The sequence below is a fragment of the Scyliorhinus canicula genome, chromosome 11, assembly GCF_902713615.1.
Source record: "Scyliorhinus canicula chromosome 11, sScyCan1.1, whole genome shotgun sequence".
NCBI lineage: Eukaryota > Metazoa > Chordata > Chondrichthyes > Carcharhiniformes > Scyliorhinidae > Scyliorhinus > Scyliorhinus canicula.
The window spans coordinates 148,031,591-148,050,800 of NC_052156.1; the positions used below are offsets into that span (position 1 = coordinate 148,031,591).

The 19,210-nt window shown below is 47.2% G+C and overlaps 1 protein-coding gene across 5 annotated transcripts in view; it reads right to left on the minus strand.

The window, feature by feature from the left end:
• The window catches only part of LOC119973480 (inosine-5'-monophosphate dehydrogenase 1), a 78,723-nt gene extending 64,190 nt beyond the window's left edge, over positions 1-14,533 (minus strand). For 2 of the 5 annotated variants that reach the window (XM_038811698.1, XM_038811702.1), the window contains exon 1: positions 13,893-14,530. In XM_038811698.1, the coding sequence (XP_038667626.1) occupies positions 13,893-14,113 (221 nt within the window). In that variant the 5' untranslated portion in view covers positions 14,114-14,530. Of the gene's footprint in view, positions 1-13,892 lie in introns of all 5 variants that reach the window. The other 3 variants (XM_038811701.1, XM_038811699.1, XM_038811700.1) reach the window with 2 other exon arrangements.
• Between the last annotated feature and the right edge of the window lie 4,677 nt (positions 14,534-19,210).

Sequence of the window (19,210 nt, forward strand, 5' to 3'; positions counted from 1 at the left end):
CTGGATCACACCCTCACTGGGATTCATCCAGATAAGCATATTTAAATAAGTAATTAGGCTCATTTAAATATGCGTAGCCCGTTCGAGATGCAGTTTCCCGGCTCCCGGTACTTAACGGCTCCACTGGCCAGGTCTCCGGCCAGCCAGGCCTTCCACCGCCCAGGCCTCCCACCGCCCAGGCCTCCCACCGGCCAGGCCTCCCACCGGCCAGGCCTTCCGCCTCCCAGGCCTCCCACCGCCCAGGCCTCCCACCGCCCAGGCCTCCCACCGGCCAGGCCTCCCACTGCCCAGGCCTCCCACCGCCCAGGCCTCCCACCGGCCAGGCCTCCCACTGCCCAGGCCTCCCACCGCCCAGGCCTCCCATCACCCAGGCCTCCCATCGCCCAGGCCTCCCACCGGCCAGGCCTCCCACCGGCCACGCCTCCTACTGGCCAGGCCTCCCATCGCCCAGGCCTCCCACCGGCCAGGCCTCCCACCGGCCACGCCTCCTACTGGCCAGGCCTCCCATCGCCCAGGCCTCCCATCGCCCAGGCCTCCCACCGCCCAGGCCTCCCACTGCCCAGGCCTCCCACCGCCCAGGCCTCCCACCGCCCAGGCCTCCCACTGCTGAGGCCTCCCGCCTCCCACCGGCCAGGCCTCCCACCACCCAGTCCTCCCACCGGCCAGGCCTCCCACCGCCCAGGCCTCCCACTGGCCAGGCCTCCCATCGCCCAGGTCTCCCACCGGCCAGGCCTCCCACTGCCCAGGCCTCCCACTGGTCAGGCCTCTCACCGGCCAGGCCTCCCACCGCCCAGGCCTCCCACCGCCCAGGCCTCCCACTGCTGAGGCCTCCCGCCTCCCACCGGCCAGGCCTCCCACCACCCAGTCCTCCCACCGGCCAGGCCTCCCACCGCCCAGGCCTCCCAATGGCCAGGCCTCCCACTGGCCAGGCCTCCCACCGCCCAGGCCTCCCACCGCCCAGGCCTCCCACTGGCCAGGCCTCCCACTGGCCAGGCCTCCCACCGCCCAGGCCTCCCACCGCCCAGGCCTCCCACCGGCCAAGCCTTCCATCACCCAGGTCTCCCACCGCCCAGGCCTCCCACTGGTCAGGCCTCCCACCGGCCAGGCCTCCCACCGGCGCACATTAGTACTGGCCTCCAAAAACGGAGACCAGAGGGGCTCGGTGGCCGTTGGAATTCTCCGGTGGTCGGGGACAAGGCAGGGAAGTGCTTTGGCATTGTCCCTGGCACTCGGGCAATGCGTACCATGCACCCTAGCAGTGCTGACCTGGAACTGTAGGGGTGTCAGGTTGGCACTCCGAGGGTGCCAGGGGCAGTGCCTGTGTGCCAGGTAGGTACTGCCAAGGTGCTGGGCATGAAGGGGCTATACCCATGAAAGGTGGGGGTGAAGGGCAGGGTATGAAGGGTGGGAGGCGAAGGTGGGTCTAAAATGGGAGGGGATCTAAAAGGGGAGTGCACCAAAAGTGGGAGGGGCTCCATGACCCCATAGCAGGCGGGATAACTTTTTGGCAAATCTGCATATTAGAGTGAGAAAGCTAGTCTCACTGTAATGTGCAGATTCCCGAGGTACCTGAGGCTTTGGAATCTTTCCACTTCGCCTCAGGGAATTCAGGCAAGTGACATTTGTCACTGGTCTCCACAAATGAGGACAGATGGAATGGCACTCGTGGGTGTCTCCCAGGGGATCGGAGGCAGCTGCATGCCCTTTGGGTTGTGCCAAAAAATGACTAAGGGCGCAACTCAACTAATTGGAAAGTCCCATGGTCCCATGTGTTTAGCCGTATGTTTCCTGGCACTTGCAGCGCTGAGAAACATGACTCTCGTTGTATAACACAGTGGGGAACGCATGGCTGAGGCACATAACCCCATTTTATACACTCCCCCGGATGGTAAGAGCTCTCTAAGGCCCCCAAAGCAACCCTTGTCACCCCCTCCTTCCAAACACACTATGGGAGGGTCATTGGCACCTCAGCTAGCAGTGCATGGACACTGCCAGGGTACCAGGCTTCCAGTGTCAGGATGCCCAGGTGGGACCAGCAGTACCAGGGTACCACATTGCCCAAAGGACATGCACCTCCAGCCTCCAATCCCCTCACAAGTACCATTCCATTTGGTCCCCAGAGGGATCCAGTTCTGAACAGTGCTCAGCCAAGGTCTCAGAGGTGAAGGGGATAAAACCCAATGCTGTAGGTGCCTTGGGACTAGCTGTCTCACTCTAATATGCAGATTTGCTCAAAAGTGATCCCGCCAACAATGGGCGGGATTTACACCACAATGTCTCTCGAGATTGCATTAGATCATGCGAGGCAATGCAAGCCGGGTAGATCCCGGGAGCAGGGTCTCCTGGCTTGTACCGACACCCTGTGCCACAGTGAGCTGCTTTTCGGACACAGCATGGTCATTACATCACTCTCCAGAGCTCAAGAAGTTAAAAAGTCCATGATCATAAGGCAAAGCACAGATTGAAGGGGACGGCAACCAGGGATTGGTTATCTCAGCTCAGCTGATTTGCATTTCACTGAATGAACACCTTTATGGTGACAGATAGAACATAGAACAGTACAGCACAGAACAGGCCCTTTGGCCCTCATTGTTGTGCCGAGCCATGATCACCCTACTCAAACCCACGTATCCACCCTATACCCGTAACCCAACAACCCCCCCCTTAACCTTACTTTTTATTAGGACACTACGGGCAATTTAGCATGGCCAATCCACCTAACCCGCAGATCTTTGGACTGTGGGAGGAAACCGGAGCACCCGGAGGAAACCCACGCACACAGGGGGAGGACGTGCAGCCTCCGCACAGACAGTGACCCAGCCGGGAATCGAACCTGGGACCCTGGAGCTGTGAAGCATTTATGCTAACCACCATGCTACCCTGCTGCCCCAACAGATGCTCACAGTGTGATCTTACAGGTACAGACTACACCTGAGAGACTAAACCTTTTCTTTGGAGAATTCTGGGGTCAACAATAAATGTACAGAGGGAGACAGTGACATAGCGGTGATGTCATGGGTTGGCTAGTCCAGAGGACGGGCCAGTTGTCATGGCACGGGTTCAAATCCCACAATGGCAGTTGGTGAAATTTGAATTCAATTTATCACCTGGAATTGAAAATCTGTCATCAGTGATGGTGACCACAGAACTATTATCGATTGTCATAAAAACCCATCTGGTTCACGGATATCCTTTAGGGAAGGAAATATATCATCCTTACCTGCATGTGACTCCAGACCCACAGCAAAGGTTGACTCTGAGCTGACCTCTTAAACGGCGGAGCAAGCCACTTAGTTCAAAGGCAATTAGGAACGATGATGTGGAGATGCCGGCGTTGGATTGGAGTGAGCACAGTAAGAAGTCTTACAAGGAAATGAAAATCGCTTATTGTCACAAGTAGGCTTCAAATGAAGTCACTGTGAAAAGCCGCTAGTCGCCACATTCCGGCGCCTGTTCGGGAAGGCTGATACGGGAATTGAACCGTGCTGCTGGCCTGCCTTGGTCTGCTTTCAAAGCTAGCGATTTAGCCCTGTGCTAAACTAGCCCAACACCAGGTGAAAGTCCAACAGGTTTGTTTCAAACACTCTGATAAACTCTATTCACTTCTTTAATATGCTTTTTCACCCTCCCTCTCCACTATATCTATTTTTCTTGGTTCTCAGTTGTGTTTTCTACCTGACACCTGTCATAAGCACACTTTATCCTAATTTCTATCCCTTTTTTCATCAAGAAAGCTCTGGATTTGTTTTCCCTACCTGTGCTTTTTGAAGGAATATACCGAATAATTTCTTTTTTGAAGGTGGCCCATTATCCACTTACAGTTTTCCCCACAAAACCTTTGATAAGTCTATCTGGCCCAGCTCTGTTCTTGCCCCATCTGCTCTTCTCCCAGTTAATTATTCTTACTCTGGATTGTCCATTGTCCTTCTGTACCATAATTTCCACCTGACTAAAACTGTTCAGGATCTTATATAGTTCAATAAAGTCACCCTTCACTCTTCTAACCTCCATTAGGAATGACCAACACATGCCCGGCTCACCAGCAGCACCCGCATCCCATGAAAGAATAAATAGTGACACAAATACAAATAAAACAGGCAGCATTCATTTCCAATTGACAACCATTCAATTTTACAATTTGCCCCTCATTACACTCCAAAATTATTCTAATCCTTGCGATCACGAGGATGAATATGGAGTGGTGATGAATATACCAACCTGCAGTAATTGATGAAGTATTCTTCGAGTCTATTACCTCTTCCAAAATTAAAGGTATGATCAACAATGAGAACAAGATGATCTTCTGCCCTCAATCATATTTCAGTTTGTCTTGACTTGCATTTTGGCTTTGAGAGTTACACAATATATCATATATCAGATTAGCACAGTGGGCTAAATAGCTGGCTTTTAAAGCAGACCAAGGCAGGCCAGCAGCGCGGGTTCAATTCCCGTACCAGCCTCCCCGAACAGGCACCGGAATGTGGCGACTAGGGGCTTTTCACAGTAACTTCATTTGAAGCCTACTCGTGACAATAAGCATGTTTCATTTCATTTCATCCATGTCCAGAGGTACACTAAAACCATCATCTGTCCAGGACTCAGATGGGACTGCCACACCAGGAGCAGCAAGTTAAGCCATTGCATGTGATTCTCTGGCTACAATTCCTTAGATAAGAATGGAACCACATGAGAGCAATCACACCCAACTGGATGACAGTGGAGAGGCAGTGGAGGAGGATGGCGTGGTCAACTCTGCCAAAGACTGTCGGTATCTCAAGAAGGATTGGAAGAAGAATTTATCTCTGTCACAGTCACACAGGTCATTTGTGACATGGGATTGTGTCTATTACTCCAGTTATGTTTTCCCTTTAGAAATAGTGGTAATATTTTGCCTTGAACACTTTTTAAATGAGTTGTGATGCTGTCTGGCCACTTGGCGTGGTCAGTGTGAAATTTACTAGTGCCTATCTACCAGGGTTTAATTTGGTGTGAAATGGCATAGTCAATGCACCATTGAAAAGCAGTTAATGTAGTGCAACTTGAGTACAATACTCTGATAAATAAAGATTTAAACTATCCCGAATTAGCTTTTTAAGTGTCTCTGTTGTTTAACTCAATTGAGTGCGTGTTTTATTTCTGATCTGTTATGTAACGTTATACTTGTGACAATAAAAGATTATTATTATTAGTAGTAGTATGGTGGGGGAGTTGGGACACGTTAACACAAGAGAGGCAATTGCTCTTGCATTTAGTAACGCGCACAGAAATAAAATGCAAATATATTCAATTTAAAATATTTTTGTGATCACAATTTCTGCACCAACAATCTGGTCACGTGGAAGAACTTTTAAATTTACAAATATTTTGAGGTCTTGTTTCACAGGCTCCATGTACTGGAATGATTGTTGATTTCCCATTTGGATCTTTTGTTCCATACAGTCAGGAAGAGGTTTGGCAATCCCGGTACAATGTCACATTAATGAGATTAAGTTATAAATATGTAAAGGAGGTCACTTCTTGCAGGAATACGTAATTCCATGAGCATTGTTACACTTCACAGGAGAAGCTATTGCAGACAATGATGATGATTACAATGACGATGACTATGATGATTACGGTGATGATGATTACGATGGTGATTACGATGATGATGATTACGATGGTGATTACGATGATGAGGATTAAGATGAAAAAAGTGAAGAAGCAGATGATGAGCCAGAACAGGAAGACCATGAAGGTTTATTTAGTTTATTTGGCATCGGTGTCGAGGTTGAAAGTGAGATTGCAACAGCAGATAAATTGGCTGAGAGCACGATGATTTATCTTATGCCCACGGAATTGTTCCTGCAGTGAATTCCCAAGTACTCAAGGCCAAAAAACATGCAGCAAGAACAGATGGATACATATTCGTGCAGTTCTACAACAACAGTCGAAGCATGTATCGTTATGCCAGATGAGGATGAGCCACTAGTTGAGGCTAAAACATAAAGTGAAGAAGTAATACCTAATATTCAGGATATTGATCCAACTAAGATACTGGTATGCAAGGGTTTGCAGATCATTCCTGAAGTCGCAAACTTGCCGGCAACTGCGATAGGGTCCAAAAAGTATGCCGACATTGGATGCCTCACAAGTTGATGGGCATGCAGCACAGCATTCAAGCGCAAGCACCATGGATCAATCAAAGCTCCTCAATCCAGCAAAGGCTCCAGAATCAGCTATTGTGGCAGAAGATCCAGAAACAACTTTCACACCAGCAGATCCAGAAAGAGCTAATACAGCAGACGATCCAAAAGCAGCTGCTATAGCAAAAGATACAAAAACAGCTATTGCAGCAAGGGATGCAGAAACAGCTAATCCCTTGGTTGAGACCAGTAGCAAGAATGATGCTCTCGGTGCACAGGCAGATGTGAGTGTGAACCGCACCAACTTCACGGATGATGCCACTAAAGCTAAGAAGAAAAGGAGAAGGAAAGAGCTGATTATAAAAAAGAGAAGGAAGGGAAAGAGAAGAGTCAAGGACACAATTGGTCAACCGGGTGGCAGCCGTGACAGTGAAGACACAAGCATCGGCAATAAGGCCAATGTATAAGAACACACACAGAGTAGGAAGTATCGTTTCAAAAAGCTGAAAGAGTTGGTGACTCAAAGACCAGCCTGAAAACTGGTCTTTCGAAAGATGAAACAAGATCACGTATTCAGGAGACCAACAAGATGTTGTTAACCTGAAAGACTGAACGTGTAATGAACTGTGTACAAGGGACACTTTGAAATTGTTATGCATATCATGTTTTGTATATATGACATGTTTGAAATTTTTATGTATATCATGTTTTGTAGGGCAGTTACATTTGTTAAACACTCACATTTCCAAAGGAGGGGGGGTGTGGTGATATGCATAGGCATAGTAATGCACATAGTTAGATATACGACCTCCGACCAGCAGGTGGGGACAGAGATCCACCATGTGACTCCACGGAACCGGCCGTTGATAGTAAGTCATACTAGAGGACAGTCGCATTAGTAGTTCCAGGAGAATTCACTTATTCGTTACCGTTTGTATTATAGTTGTTAGTTATCTTTCCACATGTTCATTTTGTTAATAAACTATCTCACTAGTCAAACTAGATGTTCTGTGTGCATCTGTACACGGCCACAACACATAATAACAGCAGGGATGGAAACTTAATTGGAGGGATTCAAACATGGAGCTGCAGGTAAGAAATTTGGGAGGCCACAACATATTGAAGAACTTTGGAGAGACAACAGAGATTGGAGATGGAATGGTACTTTGCAAGGACAGTTGGGTCATGGGTTGGTTTTTTTGAGAAGAGAGCTGATGACAACAGATATAAGGTAGATGGGAAAACACCTAAAAAGTGAGAACTGTTTACAATGTTGACTATTATGGGGACCAGGAGGGAACGTTGGGTGATCAGCAATTCAGTTGAAATAGTTTCCAAGTAGATCTCTGGCCAAGATGATCTGAGAGAGAGAGCAACCTAGGAGATAGAGGATAAACAAGAGAAAGATGTGAGTTCAGGGCTTGGGCAGGAGGCCGCATTAAAGGAAGTTTAGCCAGGTGGGCTGGAGGAAGGAAGGATGTGGCAGAGGCAGCGATTGGACTGTCCCGCTCCCAGTAACAAATAAGTCCATGAGCTGCTCACGTTTATTATTGGAGGGGAGGATGAAGGGGACAGAGGAGAGGAGTTTAAGAGCACGGACATGCACTTGTAATTCTCCCATATGACTTGGGATCTCAGTTTGTAGCTGCGATTCTAACACAGTGATGAGTCACGGGGCGCGATTTAACTAAATGGGAACAAAACGCTAAGAAACATAATGCTATCGAATGGCACTCGGGTCAGATAGGGGGCCTCAATGGGGAACGTGGATTCGAAGACGCACAAAGCCCCATTTTCTGCACTGAGGAGCTGCATTTTTACATGGCATCCTGATCTCGGAAGCCCCCAATGCAACCCTCAACCCCAATTTACTATGAAGATTTCCCAGGCTCCCCAGCATCCCCCACAAACACCCACACAGGGTATCCCAACCTGATCACTGCCACACAAAAAATGCCAGCATGGTACCTTGGCATTGCCAACCTGGCAGTGCCCCAACCTGGCTAGCTTTGCCAGAGTGCCCACATATCATCAGTAGTGCCAGGGAGCCACCCTGCCCAAAGGGCATGCACCTGGGGGCTTCCGATCCCCTAGAAGACCCCCATGAGAGCCGTTCCATTTGGTCCCCATTTGTGGAGAATGGCACTCGCCCAAGATCTCCAAGGCAAAGGGGATAGATCCCAATTCGTTGGGTGCCTCGGGAAAATGCATATTAGAGTGAGACTAGCTGCCATGCTCTAATATGCAAATTTGCCATTGTGGGCGGGATTTACATTGAACGTCATGCAACATCGTGTTAGATCTCGCGAACTGGGTAGATCCCGGGAGCAGGAGCTTTTCGGGCGCAACACGGCCATTCGATCTGTGATTCCCCACATAGTGATGGTACATGAATTTGCTGCACATTCAATCATATCCCTATGGACTGTTATTGACTACAGGTGCAGCACATGGGAGGTAGAAAACAGAGGCGAGATAAAGGAAGATTTCTTTATTTGGCATGGTGTTCCCCATGGATCTATACAAAGCCTTCAGCTTATTTACATCATATACATCAGGGACTTGGAGAAAGTAGAGAGTTGAATAATGCAAGTTTTGCAGGTAACACGAAGGAGGCACAACAAGTTGGGTAAATGGAAGCAGAAAGTTGCAAAGGGACATGGGCAAACTAAGTGAGTGGACAAAACTATGGTCGATGGAGTTTGTTGTGGAGAAGTGTGAGGAAATCCACTTTGAGCCGGGGAAAGAAAAATCTGGATATTTTTCATAATGATAAGAGATTAGAAACTGAGGGCTTTGGGTGTCCGTGTCCGCATAAAAGGAGGTTAATGGAATGTTACTCTGTAAATCAAGGCAGCTGGAATCGTAAAGTGTGAGGAAGTTGACCAGATCTAATTTGGAGTACTACAATCAGCTTTGCGTAGTGTACCTTAGGTAGGCTTTATAAACACAATCTTCAATTAGAGCTCAGCCATTTCACAGTGAAATCAGGAAGCACATCTCCACAGAAAAGATGGTGGAAATTGGGAAGTGACCCCCGCTCCGATTCCCCAAGCCCCTCTGTCTCCCCCATATACACACACTCACTCATACACGCTTACACTCGCTCACTCACACACACACATACAATCACACACACATTAACACACTCATAAATATTCACACACGCATACACTCATACACTCACACACACACATACACTCGCACTCACACCCACGCACACTCCCAAACACACACACACTCCCACACCCACATATACACACACGTACATAAACACAGACTCACACATACACACACATACATACCCACACTCCCACCCAAGCACACACTCCCACACACACACACATACATACACTCATACACACTCACACACATAAACAGACATAAACACAGACTCACACATATTCACACACACACACACACACATACATACACTCACATTCCCACACACACACTCCCACCCACACAACATTCCCACACACACAACATTCCCACACACAAACACACACACTCACCCACATAAACACACTCACATACATACTCAGACACACACTCACACCCCCCCACACACAAATACACATTCACACTCACACCCACCCACAGACACACACACATACAAACACACACACACACACACACACACAAACACAGACTCACACATATACATACACTCCCACCCACACATACTCCCACACACACACACACACAAGCTGTGAACGCTTAATCATTGCATTGTCATAGCCCAGAGGAGGCATTTTGGCTTTTCGTGCCCATGCTGGCTCTCTGCAAGAGCAACTCACCTAATCCCACTCACCTGTCACTTCTCCATTACCCTGCAATTTGTTTCCCAGAAGTCTGAGAACCACGTCATCACTGTATCTTCATTTTCCCAGAGGCAACATCCTGGGATTCCCTCGAAACAACACAGTGAGTGTGCCTACACCTCACAGGCAATCTGGGTTTCAATTGGAACTTTCCAGAATGGGCAAAATTGATTTTTGGCCAGTAAAGTGTCAAGGGGCATAGGGCTAAAGTTGGTAAATGGAGTTGTGATACAGATCAACTATGATCAAATATAATGGTCGAACAGGGTTATGGGGCTGAATGGCCTCCTCCTGTTCTTTTGTTTGTGAAGAAAAATGTTGTGTGATCACTACAGTATTCTACTAAATAGTTAGTGTGACTTTTCCCTGCCTGGTAGGAAGCTAGGATTACCCTGTCCCCGCCGAGTTCCCGTGTCATCTTTGGCGAGCAGCATCAAAGAGGGAGAAGCATGGAACCTCATTTCGGTTAACATCCCACAGCCAGGCAAACCATGAAAAGAGGCCAAATATGCATCAAGCAATAGAAATACTGAGAGCTATGCACAAAAGGATGTCCGTTGCTAACAGCTCCCAGCTATGAGTAGCTGCTCTTTAATCGAAAGAGATAATGGAATATTTCAGACTGTTACTGGCCCTTCAGGTAATAAAAGACATCAATTGTAGCACTGTATGTACCCAAGCAACTCCTGAAAGTGGCTCATGCTTGATTGGACAGCTTCTAATGTCGTTTCTGATATCTGTTTTACAACCTGAGAGGATCCACAGACTGTAGGAAACGCTGAGTATTAAACTGCTCCAGGTTTTAATTCCACTGATTTCCATGTAAATAAAAATCAGGAGAGACGTAAAACAGACAAGGATTAAACCAACAAAGTTGCTAATTGTTCTTTCAACTGGTCCCTCCACGGTCTGTTAGAGAAAAACTTCAGATTTGCTGTTTGCTTGATGTGGAATCCATTAAAAAAAATCACTGATAGAATAAAACCTCCTGGAAACATTCCCTACACATTCACACATTGCAATTTCCACTCCACGTTTTGCTCGAGTCCCACACAGTTCTCTGACGGGTTCCAGCAGAGGTTCTTTGCAAGTGGATGACGAATACCGGCTATTCCCCAGGCTGGATTTATCATTGAACTCTGGCCAGACAGGTACAGATGATGAACGTATTTAGCACAAGAAGCTTTTAAGTTCAATTTTCATTCTGACCTGCAATCCCTGATCTCAGCCGGCTGATATTGGCCCCAGTGTTCCTGGGCGAGGGAGCAGAATCTCAGGCATAGGTAATGACCTTCCAATAACTCTGATGATGAGAACAAACTCAACTGACATCTGTCCATCTCTTCCCTACACCTGTTCCATCTCCCACTTGCTTTTTCCATCTCGCTGTATACCCAACATCTGTCCCACCTCTCCACGCGCCTACTTCGTGTCTCCCACATAACCTGTTCCCACTCCAACCCTGTTCCATTCCTCCCACATACTTGTCCATTTCACCCCACCCTATATCCCCCACATACCTGTTCCATCACTTGCCCATACCTGTTCTACACACACCATTTTAATTTCAAAGAATACTTTCATAAGATGTGAGTGCCGCTGGCAAGCCAGCGTACATCACTGTGAAGAAGAGTCATAGAACATAGAACATGGAAAAATACAGCATAGAACAGGCCCTTCGGCCCACAATGTTGTGCCGAACTGTTGTCCTAGATTAAGAACAAATTAATCTGCACCCCATCATTCTACCGTAATCCATGTACCTATCCAATAGCCACTTGAAGGTCCCTAATGTTTCCGACTCAACTACTTCCACAGGCAGTGCATTCCATGCCCCCACCACTCTCTGGGTAAAGAATCTAACTCTGACATCCCCTCCTATATCTTCCACCATTCACCTTGAATTTATGTCCCCTTGTAATGGTTTGTTCCACCCGGGAAAAAAGTTTCTGACTGTCTACTCTATCTATCCCCCTGATCATCTTATAAACCTCTATCAAGTCCCCCCTCATCCTTCTCCGTCATCATCACCTCACGGCTCTTAAATTCAATCCCTCTGCTAATGAACGCTAGCACACCACAGGCCTTCTTCACAGCTCTATCCACTTGAGTGGCAACTTTCAAAGATCTATGAACATAGACCCCAAGATCTCTCTGCTCCTCCACATTGCCAAGAACCCTACCGTTAAGCCTGTATTCCGCATTCATATTTGTCCTTCCAAAATGGACAACCTCACACTTTTCAGCATTAAACTCCATCTGCCACTTCTCAGCCCAGCTCTGCATCCTATCTATGTCTCTTTGCAGCCGACAACATCCCTCTTCATTATTCACAACTCCACCAATCTTTGTATCGTCTGCAAATTTACTGACCCGCCCTTCAACTCCCTCATCCAAGTAATACCGACGTGAAATGTCAGCTCGACTTTCTCTCTCCACAGATGCTTCCAGACCTGGTGAGATTTTCTCGCATTTCTGTTTTTCATTCACTATCCTTGAGCTGAATGGTTTTCTAGCCTATTTCAGAGGGCAGTTAGGAGTCAACCATCAACTGTGGATCTGACATCACATGTAGACCAGACCACGTAAGGGTGACTTCCCTAAAGGACATGTGTTTCTACAACAATCAATAGTTTTGTAGTCATTCGCATTCAATTCCAAATTTTCCTTTTTAATTAATTGAATTTAAATTCTACCAGCTGCCGTGACGGGATTTGAATCCGTGTCCCCAGAGCATTACCTTGGGCCTCTGGATTATTAGTCCAGTGACATTACCACAACATCATCATCTGGCTGTTTCCTTTTTCAAAACAACTGTTTCCATTCTCCCACACACCTGTTCCCTCTGTCCATATCTGCCCTTCTATCAGTCAGTTCTTCTTAGACAAACCCTCCTTCGCCTGCTTTTAGTAAAGGAATTAAATGGTAGACGCAACACAGGATCACACAAATTACTCCAGTTACTCCATAATCATGTGAAACTGCAGCAGTAAATATGAAACAGCAGAAAATGCCTGGTGACAACACTATTGCACTGTGACTGTTCAAATAGCAAGACTTGTATTTAGGCAGCTTCTGACATCACTAGAGAGAACTATTTAAAACTACCTGGAACAAAAGCTCAAAGTAACACTCTTTATTAATAAATACTGGGTGCAATAATTACCATACAGTGTGAGAAGTACTAATTATGAGTAATGGGGTTGTTAATCTGGGGTCTAGCCTCCATAGTAACAATGACCGATTATTAATAGGGGAAATACTGATCCAGTAGTAACAAATATCTCATTTTCTTATATATGCTGTGCACTTTGCTGCACTAGAAATGCATAGCCTCAGAAAATGTACACCACTATCTAATTACTAAATGGTGGATAGTATTTAATGCAAGTGTCCAATTGTAATGACAAAAGTCATCTTAACACAGCATTAATAATAGCAGATTCGCAGATTTTCACTGATACTTGTGAACATTGTATCTCAAGTCTCTTCATTTATTTCCCAACTCATTGTTTTTCTCTTTTACAGTGGCAGCTGTTGTCTGAGGGGGTGAATGGGGACTCTCCTTATATCTGCGGCCTTTGCTGAACCGATGGCTCCGGCAGCGAGTGCCTCAGGCATGCAGGTTAGGAGAGTCCCACGTTCAACTCCAGCTTTGTGCTAGATTGTCTGAAATTGGCTGGGATGCATGTGCTCGCCGATGAGCACCAGTGACCTGCCAGTCTGTCCACTCTGGCAAAACTGCCCCTGACAGTCCCTGGAAGTAATTTTGTTTTGCACAGTACTTGAGTTCTCAACACTTTTATTTGGATTCAGTTGATGTCATGAAGCGATTGTACTTGCATGTGTTTGATATTGTTTCCCTTGGTGGGATTATTTGCCTTCAGGAAACAGTATTTATATTTATTACGCCCCCCACCCCCCCCAACCCCACCCCGCTTACCTTTCAGGTGCGTAGCCAGCCTGAATTCTGGTGGCAGTATATCGCTGTGCCGCCGTTTCATGTCCTTGCCCGTGGTGGTACCCACTCAGATGCCCCCCACCGGGGGTGATCTGTTCGTCTCGGGGCTGAGTTGGGTCCATCTCCCCCACAATTGCCCGATAATCAATCCGGTAAGGATCCTGCTCTAAGTCACTAAATCCAACGGAACACGGCCTGTCCATTCCACTCGTCTCAGGAAAGTGACTTCCGGAATCTTCCAACCATTCAGGTGCACAGCTCACCAGCGAAGGTGGGCGGCGGGAGCGGAATCTTCTCTCAAATTGTATCCGGCCAGGGTGAGCTTGCCACTCAGAATCAACAAAGTACCAAGAGTTACACCCGAAACAGTTCAGGGAATAAAACTTTCCACCACGCTGTCCAGAGGTCCAGCGAAAACAGCAACAATTTTGAAATACATACAAAAGATTTTTTAAAATAATCTCTTAGAAAAATAGATGGTTTCCAAAAGTAATGAAGTGAAATGCTTGAAAATAGATAATGTTCGATTTTGAATATATGTCCATGGATGGATGCTCTCTCTCCTTTCCCTCTCTCCCGTCTCTCCAGCGCTCAGCTGGTGTACATTGCAGAGTATTTTTGTTCTGCAGCCCAGCCCTACAGCTTCAGATTAGCCTTATTCTGACAGTGCCAGACGTCACTTTGTTAAAGAGGATTGGACACTCAAGCGAAACATTGGTGTTCTCACAGTTCCCACCCCTTGACAAACACACAAATACACACTCATATCAACTATTCCCATTGGTATACTTACTTAATACCTCTGGGAGCAATGCAGCAGCTACAAGTGCGAATATGCAATGATCAGCAGCATAACACTTGAACAGGGTAAAACTCAAATAATTCTTACAGACTGGGGGAAAATGACCATTCTCTCCTTTGCTATCTGTGGCCCAGGTCTATACCAAGAATTCTGAACACTGCCAAACAAAGCCCAAATCATTACAAGCAAATGTGAACAGTGAAGATAATTAAGACCCAAGCATATCAGCTGATACAAGTTCAGGACAAATAATATGTCTTTCTCTCAGCTGTCTGCATTTAGCATGTTTTATCAAGTAGTAGTAACAGCTGGAATCATCAGGTGAATGTCAGCCCCATGCATGCTCACTGTTTCCATTGAGCACAGCTAAACTCACTCTGACTTCCTCCTCCAACACACTGACTCAGTGTTGTTCCTCCTCCTGTTACTCCTCCAACACACTGACTCAGTGTTTCTCCTCCTCCAGTTACTCCTCCAACACAAGACTCAGTGTTGTTCCTCCTCCTGTTACTCCTCCAACACACTGACTCAGTGTTTCTCCTCCTCCAGTTACTCCTCCAATACACTGACTCAGTGTTGTTCCTCCTCCTGTTACTCCTCCAACACACTGACTCAGTGTTTCTCCTCCTGTTACTCCTCCAACACACTGACTCAGTGTTGTTCCTCCTGTTACTCCTCCAATACACTGACTCAGTGTTGTTCCTCCAGTTACTCCTCCAATACACTGACTCAGTGTTGTTCCTCCTGTTACTCCTCCAATACACTGACTCAGTATTGTTCCTCCTCCAGTTACTCCTCCAATACACTGACTCAGTGTTGTTCCTCCTCCAGTTACCCCTCCAATACACTGACTCAGTGTTTCTCCTCCTCCAGTTACTCCTCCAATACACTGACTCAGTGTTTCTCCTCCTCCAGTTACTCCTCCAATACACTGACTCAGTGTTGTTCCTCCTCCAGTTACTCCTCCAACACACTGACTCAGTGTTGTTCCTCCTCCTGTTACTCCTCCAACACACTGACTCAGTGTTGTTCCTCCTCCTGTTACTCCTCCAATACACTGACTCAGTATTGTTCCTCCTCCAGTTACTCCTCCAATACACTGACTCAGTGTTGTTCCTCCTGTTACTCCTCCAATACACTGACTCAGTGTTGTTCCTCCAGTTACTCCTCCAATACACTGACTCAGTGTTGTTCCTCCAGTTACTCCTCCAATACACTGACTCAGTGTTGTTCCTCCTCCAGTTACTCCTCCAACACACTGACTCAGTGTTGTTCCTCCAGTTACTCCTCCAACACACTGACTCAGTGTTGTTCCTCCTCCAGTTACTCCTCCAACACAAGACTCAGTGTTGTTCCTCCTCCTGTTACTCCTCCAACACACTGACTCAGTGTTGTTCCTCCTCCAGTTACTCCTCCAATACACTGACTCAGTGTTGTTCCTCCTCCTGTTACTCCTCCAATACACTGACTCAGTGTTGTTCCTCCTCCAGTTACTCCTCCAATACACTGACTCAGTGTTGTTCCTCCTCCTGTTACTCCTCCAATACACTGACTCAGTGTTGTTCCTCCTCCAGTTACTCCTCCAATACACTGACTCAGTGTTGTTCCTCCTCCAGTTACTCCTCCAATACACTGACTCAGTGTTGTTCCTCCTCCTGTTACTCCTCCAATACACTGACTCAGTGTTGTTCCTCCTCCAGTTACTCCTCCAATACACTGACTCAGTGTTATTCCTCCTCCTGTTACTCCTCCAATACACTGACTCAGTGTTGTTCCTCCTCCTGTTACTCCTCCAATACACTGACTCAGTGTTGTTCCTCCTGTTACTCCTCCAATACACTGACTCAGTGTTGTTCCTCCTCCTGTTACTCCTCCAATACACTGACTCAGTGTTGTTCCTCCTCCAGTTACTCCTCCAATACACTGACTCAGTGTTATTCCTCCTCCTGTTACTCCTCCAATACACTGACTCAGTGTTGTTCCTCCTCCTGTTACTCCTCCAATACACTGACTCAGTGTTGTTCCTCCTCCAGTTACTCCTCCAACACACTGACTCAGTGTTGTTCCTCCTCCAGTTACTCCTCCAATACACTGACTCAGTGTTATTCCTCCTCCTGTTACTCCTCCAACACACTGACTCAGTGTTGTTCCTCCTCCAGTTACTCCTCCAATACACTGACTCCGTGTTGTTCCTCCTGTTACTCCTCCAATACACTGACTCAGTGTTGTTCCTCCTGTTACTCCTCCAATACACTGACTCAGTGTTGTTCCTCCTCCAGTTACTCCTCTAATACACTGACTCAGTGTTATTCCTCCTCCTGTTACTCCTCCAACACACTGACTCAGTGTTGTTCCTCCTCCAGTTACTCCTCCAATACACTGACTCCGTGTTGTTCCTCCTGTTACTCCTCCAATACACTGACTCAGTGTTGTTCCTCCTGTTACTCCTCCAATACACTGACTCAGTGTTGTTCCTCCTCCAGTTACTCCTCTAATACACTGACTCAGTGTTATTCCTCCTCCTGTTACTCCTCCAACACACTGACTCCGTGTTGTTCCTCCTGTTACTCCTCCAATACACTGACTCAGTGTTGTTCCTCCAGTTACTCCTCCAACACACTGACTCAGTGTTGTTCCTCCTCCAGTTACTCCTCCAATACACTGACTCAGTGTTGTTCCTCCTCCAGTTACTCCTCCAATACACTGACTCAGTGTTCGTCCTCCAGTTACTCCTCCAATACACTGACTCCGTGTTGTTCCTCCTGTTACTCCTCCAATACACTGACTCAGTGTTGTTCCTCCTGTTACTCCTCCAATACACTGACTCAGTGTTGTTCCTCCTCCAGTTACTCCTCCAATACACTGACTCAGTGTTGTTCCTCCTCCTGTTACTCCTCCAATACACTGACTCAGTGTTGTTCCTCCTCCAGTTACTCCTCCAATACACTGACTCAGTGTTATTCCTCCTCCTGTTACTCCTCCAACACACTGACTCCGTGTTGTTCCTCCTGTTACTCCTCCAATACACTGACTCAGTGTTGTTCCTCCTGTTACTCCTCCAATACACTGACTCAGTGTTGTTGTTCCTCCAGTTACTCCTCCAATACACTGACTCAGTGTTATTCCTCCTCCTGTTACTCCTCCAACACACTGACTCCGTGTTGTTCCTCCTGTTACTCCTCCAATACACTGACTCAGTGTTGTTCCTCCAGTTACTCCTCCAACACACTGACTCAGTATTGTTCCTCCTCCTGTTACTCCTCCAACACACTGACTCAGTGTTGTTCCTCCTCCAGTTACTCCTCCAATACACTGACTCAGTGTTGTTCCTCCTCCAGTTACTCCTCCAATACACTGACTTAGTGTTGTTCCTCCTCCAGTTACTCCTCCAATACACTGACTCAGTGTTGTTCCTCCTCCAGTTACTCCTCCAACACACTGACTCAGTGTTGTTCCTCCAGTTACTCCTCCAATACACTGACTCAGTGTTGTTCCTCTTCCTGTTACTCCTCCAATACACTGACTCAGTGTTCCTCCTCCTAGAGTTACTCCTCTAATACACTGACTCAGTGTTGTTCCTCCTCCAGTTACTCCTCCAATACACTGACTCAGTGTTGTTCCTCCTCCAGTTACTCCTCTAACACACTGACTCAGTGTTGTTCCTCCTCCAGTTACTCCTCCAATACACTGACTCAGTGTTGTTCCTCCTCCAGTTACTCCTCCAATACACTGACTCAGTGTTGTTCCTCCAGTTACTCCTCCAATACACTGACTCAGTGTTGTTCCTCCTCCAGTTACTCCTCCAATACACTGACTCAGTGTTGTTCCTCCAGTTACTCCTCAAATACACTGACTCAGTGTTGTTCCTCCTCCAGTTACTCCTCCAACACACTGACTCAGTGTTGTTCCTCCTCCAGTTACTCCTCCAATACACTGACTCAGTGTTGTTCCTCCTCCAGTTACTCCTCCAATACACTGACTCAGTGTTGTTCCTCCTCCAGTTACTCCTCCAATACACTGACTCAGTGCTGTTCCTCCAGTTACTCCTCCAAGACACCGACTCAGTGTTGTTCCTCCTCCAGTTACTCCTCCAATACACTGACTCAGTGTTGTTCCTCCTCCAGTTACTCCTCCAATACACTGACTCAGTGTTGTTCCTCCTCCTGTTACTCCTCCAATACACTGACTCAGTGTTGTTCCTCCAGTTACTCCTCAAATACACTGACTCAGTGTTGTTGTTCCTCCAGTTACTCCTCCAACACACTGACTCAGTGTGCCTCCTCCAGTTACTCCTCCAATACACTGACTCAGTGTTATTCCTCCTCCAGTTACTCCTCCAATACACTGACTCAGTGTTGTTCCTCCTCCAGTTACTCCTCCAATACACTGACTCAGTGTTGTTCCTGTTCCTGTTACTCCTCCAATACACTGACTCAGTGTTGTTCCTCCTCCTGTTACTCCTCCAACACACTGACTCAGTGTTGTTCCTCCTCCAGTT